Below are 8,117 nucleotides of genomic sequence, written 5' to 3' on the forward strand. Positions count from 1 at the left end.
CCCATGGAGGTTGTGCAGAGCCACACACCCACATGCGCATATTTGTGCATGCTGTGACTTCCTGTTCCCACACTTTTGGAAACCCCCGGGTGGCCTTGTGACGTCCCTTGCCCTTCATTTTGAGGGCATCTACCCTGGATCTTTCTCCCAGAGGAAAATTCTAGCCCACCCCACTTGGCTCCATGCAAAATCTCAGCCCAAGACGTCCTCTGCGAGCCGGATAGGGCAGGCAGAGCTGGACGGGGAGCCACACTTCCATTTCCTCTCCTCCTCTGCAGGGTTTCATTTCAGGGGCTTTCCACCTTCCCTTTCCTCCTTTTCCTCCCTGTGCCTTGGCTTTGGCCCTTTGCTCTCCTCGGACTGGGCTGGAGACACTTGATGTGTCTGAAGCCCTCAGGCGTGCATTGCCGGTTTTACTATTCCTTCAAACCCTTTGGCTTCTGCCACACGCAGGGAGGAGCAAAAATTTCAAGGAGTTGCTGGGGGTGTGTGAATGCACCTGAAATAGAGCTATTACTTGGGAATTTCGTGAGCCCAGGGTAAATTATTCTGCACCCAGAGCACATATGGCAGGAGGAAACACTGCCACTAGAGGGAAGTTCAGGCCTGCTTTAAACAAAATAGTAGAAATAGGGACCTAGACTGGTGTGGATAGCAGTGTGAAAATTAAATGCAATATGCAGTATGCTCACGTGCTCTTTTTTTTTACCAAGCATGCAAGAAAACATGGAGTAAATTAAGTTTAAAATTTAAAAGTTACCTTAGCAATGAGGCATTTCTCTTTCATCAAAGTGTCACAGTCCCATGGGAGGCTTTATTTTATTAATGTGTTTGAAAGAAAATTATTGTACACCTCCTGTGGACTTCTGCAATTGTTTGGAAATAGAGATAGTTTGTCCCAAAGCTGTGTCTTGACTGTCTCTCACCTGCACAGGTGCTCCTGTAGGGAAGGAGTACTTGGCTTGACCCTGTAGTGGAGGGACTGGAGATCCAATTGGATTTTCTGGAGCAGGAAAAATAATCTCAAGCTGCAATATCCCTTGAACTCACTGGAGAGCAGAGCAAAGACAGAAGCTGTTGCATCTACGCTGAAAGTCCATGCAGGAAACCTAAAAGTCTTGCTTCTTACTGGGGTTTCTTTTTGGCTCAGACACTATAAAAACTCAGGGAAGTGGATAAGGACTGAGGAGGAAAGTAGAGGACATCAGGAGAGCTGGATTGTGGATGGAGGAGTGTGTGGCACTGTCTTGACATGCTTGCGAGTATTGCCGTGGCATCTTGGCTGTTGTGGCATCCTCACCTACCGAGTGTGAATCTTTTTCAGCTTTGATACTAGACAATCGCTTTTTTGTTTGTTTGCCCTCTTCTTCCCATTCAGAGTTTAGCCTTTTGTTCTTTCCCGGTGCAAGCTCAGGATTACTCATCCCTCTGTAAGCACAATCGCAGGGTGCTGAGACAGAAAGGACAGTTTAGGTCTGGAAGTGAGCCAGAAAGGACCTGAAAAGCCAAAAAAAGGGGCTATAGCTCTCATGAGAGTGAAAAGTGGTGAGCAGAGGCAGATTAGGGAGCCTCAAGTCTCTTCCTGGAGCAGATAAACATGTGCAAACACTCCTTTGGACCCACGGCTGTGCATTAGGTGTGCACCTGGCCTACAAAGCATCCATCAGAACCGGAATTGGTTGCTTTTAGCCCCAAAATATGGAGCTGAGCGTTCACCACCTGAAGTAACAGATATGCAATGGTGTCCGAGCTCTTATCCCACAGGAAGAAAGAGTTAGCCTGGTTTGAGTCGTGGGGGCACGTTTATCCCCCTCTCCTGGCCATGCGCTCCCTGACCTTGACTCCTGCACGGAGGCTGCTCACTTGGCAGCAGCGTCCCAGTGTGCAATTTACAGAGCTGGGAGGAGGACGCAGCTCTTTGCGACCAGCACAAATCGGAGCAGTCAGAGATCTCCTGTGCTGCACTAGTGTGGGAAACGGGACAGTGGGATGCAGACCCTCAAGGTACAGGGGATGCCAGAACGGCTGGGCAACGGCGGGGTGCAAGCTGGCAACACCTCTGTGCTGCGATTCCTGGGTCTGAACCACCCAGGGCTGTTTTGGGGTGGGATTTTAAGCACCTTGGGAGAGGAAAAAATGATCAAAGAGTGTGTCGCAAGTCCCTTTCAACAGTTTGGTTGGTCTTAGGCTTTTTTCCTGGTTTTACCCTAGTCGTCTTGATTGTCAGAAGAGCTAAAATCTCTCCCCCCAAAATGACTTTTTTCTAATATGGTTTCACATGCTTTTTCATTTTCATATCAGCTAATCCAAGGGTAGGGAAGCACCAAAAATAATTTAAACGCTTAAAAAATGAGCTTATTAATACCTCAGATAATAGAACTTCCTGTACTGCCATATTGCACTCATTTTCATTTCTCATCTTGGCCTTTCTCTCATTGTAGCCTCCCCCAGACCAGTTAAAAATTAGACATATGTGTAAATATGACCAGGAGTGTTTTCACCCTGGTGTTCAGAGGAAGATGCTGTGTCTGCGTACAGACGCGGCTGTACTGGAAAGGGGATTGCCATTAGGTTGAGAAATGGAGAAATGGAGTTCAGAGGGAGACCATCCCTAAAACTCTTTCTTTTTTTTCTTTTCTGGGAACTCTCCCAGAAATTTGCATGTGAACTAAACAGACAAGGATCTCTATGCTCTCTATGCATAGAAGCTTGTGTTTCTGAGGAAATAGTTCATTTTTATATTCCGCTGTTCCTTCAGTGTAGTTCATGGACTGAACCTCCTCCCTTCTCAGTTATCATGTCTCCTAGACTGCCGTCCTGGCTAAAGCATCAGGTTTTGCAAAATAATTGAAAATTGGAGCAATGGGAGATACTCATACCTTGTGTGAATCTGCCGATGGGGAAAGGCTTCTTCCTTTTTCCAAGTCAGTATTTCCATCAGAGATAGAGCAAGGCTCAGACCTGGATAATATTCTTTGGTTTCACATACAGCTTTGGCTTGGTGCTGCCCTCCTCTTCCTCAGCCAGGGAGGAGTCTGGGCCAACAGAGCTGATGATGGCCCCCTAGCCCTGATGAAAATGATGGGAAGGAAGCCTTTCTCTCTCCCAGGTAAGTTTTAGTTTCATTCTTGCTCTCTGAAGAGTTTCTCTTCAGTGTATTAAAGACACAGCATAAGGTGATTTAAGGAAAGGAAGAAGTCTCCTCTTCCTACCTGTTTTTCTGATTTTAGCAGAAATGCCTGTCTTGGCATAATCCCCGCAAAAGAGAGAAGAGTTGTCAGAGGTCTCAATTTTTGTGTTGCAATCTGTGCTGGTGCAAAGTGAGCTCTGGATATTGGCCAGCAGCTCTCCAGACAAGGGTTTCTGTGCAGCTGCCCATCATGCAAAATGCTTCATGCTCAGCAAGGCTGTTGCAGCAGTTTTGCATCTGGAGGGAGGGCAAGGAAACCACGGTCGGGTCTTCTTATGCTTACAAAACTCCACCTTTCTTGTGCCCGCAGGCTTGAGCCAAACTGGCAGCCATGCCGCCCGGAGAAAACGTGAAAAGCAGCCTTCTACATATCTAAAGTGGGTGGATTTTGAAGGAAAACTGCCTGCCTATGCTGTGTCCAACTGGAATGATTACACCAAAAGGTTGGAGTATATCTGCTCGACGCCGCAGAGCGAGTGCAACACTGGAGTGTATGTCCCCAGCCGGGGTGAATTCTGCTTTTTCCCGTACGGAGGACGTGAGCGGAAAGTCTCCACATTTAAGGTGCTGGTAAATGAAGGTAACTTTGAAGCACTGGAGTGGGTGGATGCTTCCTTCGGTGCCGTTCCTGAAAATGCCGTGGAGGGCTGCCCCAAGGTGGACGTCTTTGTTGGCAGGAACCAGTATGGCTTGGGGAAAATCCCGAAGATACACAGAGCTTTCTTCGTTGTCATTGACAGTGAGGAGGTGTGGTACAAGTGGTACCAGGTCCTGACTGTGAAGAAAGGCTCTGCAGACGTAACCATCTCTGACGTCCGCTACAACATGAGCAGAGCAGTAGAAAGTCAGGAAGACATAACTCTAACGACAGCCACTGTGAGGAATGATGGTTGCCAAAGGGTGAAGAAAACTGTCACCCTTGAGGGGGCAGCTGAGACGGAGCATGACTGGAAGGCTGACCAGGTGCTTTTAGCTGATGTGCGGGGCATATTGCGTGCTGGTGTCCTGGCATTCAATGGGACGGGGTGGGAGGTTTCCACCTGCATCAATGTCACTTGGATCGGGGGAGCCAGCACCAGCAGGTACACCATCCACACCCGCACAGCAGAGGTGGAGGTGATGCCCAAGACGGCGTGCACTGTGGCCTTGGAGGGGCGCCGCATGACCGCCTGTGTCCCCTTCATTGCCCAGCTGACCCGTGACTTTGGTGATGGCGAGCTGCACCACACAAATGTGATGGGGCTCAGTGAGAGCCAGGAGGTCACGGATGTGAGGGTTGACATGAAGCAGTGTTGGCCCATCCCCAACGCCCCACTGTGCCAGGCATAGTGTGCGCGGATGCCAGGGAAGGTGGGGGCCCACTGTCAGTGCATGCAGAGGAAAGAAAAGCATCTCTTGCAGCATTGCACGTGGTCATGACCATGCTCCTGGCAGCCCAATAGCCAGGATCTTGCAAGAGGAGGGGTTTGGTGCATGCTTTGCTTTTGTCTCTCTCTGCAATAACCTTTGCCATGTGTCTGTCTCCAAAATGGCATGGTATCCTGCTTCAAGACCTGTCGGCACCTGAGGCTGGATGCACATAATTTCCAGAAATGGTTCCCATGATGCATTTTCACTTCTTCCCCTTGTGCATTGTGAAAAATGTTTGCAAATCAAAACGAATAAAATCAGCTCTTTCATCCACACTGCCTGACTGAAAGAATCCTGTAATGATTTGTACTCCACATGCATTGGTTTTCTCTTCCTTTTTTTTTTTTTTTCTCTTGAATTCATCTTTTGCAGTACCCTTCACAGGCTGCCTGGGAGGTTTGGTGTCCACCAAGCCCTTTCTGTTTGATAGCGATGGCCAGATCATTATTTGTCTTAGTAAGGAGTCAGCCATGAGGGCCCTGTATGCAATGCCCCATCTACATCTATGTTACACCTTGTCCCTTTGTGGTCAGATGTAAATAGAGGGACAATAGAGTGAAAAAGCTTCAAGTAAAAATGCATGCCTTAAACCAGAGAGAAGGAGCGGCGAAGATGCCTTGCATGGCTGAAGGCCCAGAGAAATTACTGGCTGGATTGCCAAGACCAAATCGGAAATGAATGGCAAACCTCCCAGGTCCCTGGGTAGAGAACCTCGCTGTGACTTCAGGTCTCGCAGGACTGAGCAATTTAGCACAGTTCGCTGTGAAAAGCTCCCTCTGATCAACATGAAAGTTTGTGTCTTTGTCTTCCCCTTGTATTGCCTAGTGTTTCATGCTATGCTCTCTGCAGCAAGCTTTAAAGTGTCCCCCCTCACCATGCCTCTCCTGCAGCCCCAGAGGTCTGCCCTCACTGAGAGCATCCTAGCCTGGCCTTGGAGGTATTTGCCGGGCTCAAGTGTGCAAGGCAGACTAAGGGCACGCTGCCCTCCTTTGTGCTCCCTAAGGCTTTAAAGGCCTGTAGAGGTTCAAGAGTCTTTTGATTGCCTCATTTCCCCACAATGTTGGCATGAAGCTGCACTGCACCACGCATCCTCCATGGGATGGGGCAGCTTCTGCCTGGAGGCTGCCAACCTGTGCACAGCGCTCCTAGACAGCACAGGCATCTTCCTCCAAGCTTGCTGTTAGGTGGGGAGCCTGTGGAGAGGTTTCTGGGGCTTTTACACATTAAAGCATGAAGATGTGCTGTGTGGGAGTCGGAAGACTGTCTGGGAGAGCCAAGGGCCAAATTGTCTTTTGTTGGGAAGCACCTCTGGGCTTGCAGAAACACGCTGCAGGCCTTTGTGCATGCCTGGCTCAGGTTACAAGGCTTTGGCCCCAGGGAAGACCCTGTTTGATGTGGGAGGCTGCTCTCATTTCCCCTCCCTGCACACTAGCACCCGCCAGCGCTTTCCACTCACGCTTGTGACGTGCCTCTGAGCTCAGGCTCCCACCTGAAATAGCAACGCTGTGGCCCGGAGATGCACAAGACAGATGAGTCCACCAAGGGGAGTGGGGCTGACAATCAGAGCGTGCTGTGCCCGTTGCCCGGCGTGCATCTTCCCAGGCCAATGGCAGCGATACTGCTGGGAGCAGAATTTGGTGCCTGGAGCGGAGCACCCACCATGAGGCCAGCACTGGGCATCATGCTGCTTGGTGAGTGCTTGGCCTGGCTCTCCAAGACCCCAGAAGGGAGCAGGGACGCTGCTGTCCATGTCCAGGGGGATGGCTCTAGATGGCTCTGAACTCCTTCTTGTGACTTGCAGCTCTGCATGCCGCCTGTCAGGAGCTCTGCACGGCGCCAGGTCAGTGCCCCTGCTTCCTTCTGCCCTGGCTCTCCCTGGGCCCCCCTGGGATGTCCAGCCCTGGCCTTTCCCCACATGCTCGGGTGCTTTATGGCTCTGGTGTGAAACATGCAAGGCTCAGGGCACTGAGTCCCTCCCCAGCCCCATGAGTGCAGCCATGGCCATGTCACAGCAGCAGCACCTTTGCATTGGGGTCTTCCTACTGCATGGCTACAAGGTCCTGTGCCTACAAATCCCCCTATCTCCCCTTGTGCAGTGAAGGGAGCAATGGGAGAAAGCCCCCATGCAGAGGGAGATCTGTCCCCTGGTGTTCCCACTGTGCTGCGGGGACAGCAGGGAGGTGGCACCATCCTCCCACAACCTGCCTACTCTGGCAGCCAGGACAGATGGGTCCACCCCTCTCCCTGCTCCCCCTCCCAGGTGCTCTTCCTGCCCCCCAAATATTCCTGAGCCCCCCGGCTGCCCGGCCAGGGGACTCAGTGCTGCTCCAGTGCGTCGTCAACTCCAAGGTGCCGGTGGTCCGTGTCGTCTTCTGCCGCGATGGGCAGGCGCTGGCATCCCAAAGGGGCTTGGATGGCCAGCTCATCTATGACTATGTTCAGTGGGTGTCCGACAGCAGCTCCATGAATTACTCCTGCAAGTATGAGAGCCGGGGTGAGCAGGACCGAATGATGAAGTCACAGCTCAGTCGCGCTGTGCAGCTGCGCATGGAAGGTAAAGGGGGCTGGTGGGGTAAACTGAGAGGAAGTTGAGTGAATACACAACTTGATACAAAAGAAAGAAGTTAAAAAAAGATACTGGGAGTGATTTGGGGGTGGGTGGAGGAACAAGAGCAACTCACATGGGGTTTGGGGGCTCTATACCCACTCCCCATCCACCCCACAGGCCAGTGCCTTGTGCTGAGCCCAAACCTGTCCATACCAGGCTCTGCAGTCTCCTCCATGGGTCTCCTCATGCATCGCAGCCCCAAACCCCTGTGTGGGGTTCCCTGGGGCTGAGGAGAGCATTCCTGGCTCTTAGTCCTGGGAGGGAGAGCAGAGCCCCAGTCCCACATTGGATCTGTCATGTTTTCCACCTAGGTGTTGACTCCTGAGGGAACGACCAGCCTTCCCGAGGTGCGTGATTTGTATTTCATTTATTTCCATGCACTGTGGCATTGCAGAGTTCGGGTATCAGGATGTGGTGATGCGGGCATGCACGGTTCCTGGCAGCAGAGCTCACACCCCACAGCGGGGCTTTGGCTCATCCTGAGCATCTCTTTCTCTTTGCACCCCAAGCATTGCGTGGCTGTCCTGGGGCTCTGCGCCAGACACTGCCCGATGGGATTGGAGATTTCCATATCTACCCCAATTACCTGCTACAGACTGGCTCATGCTACTGCCAGACCTCCCTGCTCTTTGCTACAGCTCCCTCCATACCTGTCCCAAGTACCTGTGTTTGCTCTGAGCATGGGCGATGGGACTGCGTGCACAAGAAAGGCCTGAGGCACTGCTCCTTCCTGATATTTACCCCACCTTTTGTGGAGGAAAAGAGGGCTGGCTTTGGAGAATTTGACTTGCCAATCATCTCTTTTTCAGGCCTTCAGCTGGCACTGCCCCTGGGCATTGCAGTCCCCTGTCTTCTGGTTCTGGCTGTGCTTGGTGTTCTCCTGGGGAGAAAAGGTGACACAGTGCTTTG

The 8,117-nt window shown here is 51.5% G+C and overlaps 1 protein-coding gene across 1 annotated transcript; it reads left to right on the forward strand.

Moving 5' to 3' along the window:
* The first annotated feature begins 1,879 nt into the window (after positions 1 to 1,879).
* On the forward strand, positions 1,880 to 4,875 carry LOC104138014 (natterin-3). Its single transcript, XM_009665413.2, has 3 exons — positions 1,880 to 2,004; positions 2,992 to 3,109; positions 3,501 to 4,875. Exons 1-3 carry the CDS (start codon positions 1,990 to 1,992, stop codon positions 4,517 to 4,519), a joined length of 1,152 nt encoding a protein of 383 aa, XP_009663708.2. The 5' UTR covers positions 1,880 to 1,989; the 3' UTR covers positions 4,520 to 4,875.
* The last annotated feature ends 3,242 nt before the right edge of the window (positions 4,876 to 8,117 follow it).

Source organism: Struthio camelus, chromosome 34 (assembly GCF_040807025.1).
Source record: "Struthio camelus isolate bStrCam1 chromosome 34, bStrCam1.hap1, whole genome shotgun sequence".
Lineage (NCBI taxonomy): Eukaryota > Metazoa > Chordata > Aves > Struthioniformes > Struthionidae > Struthio > Struthio camelus.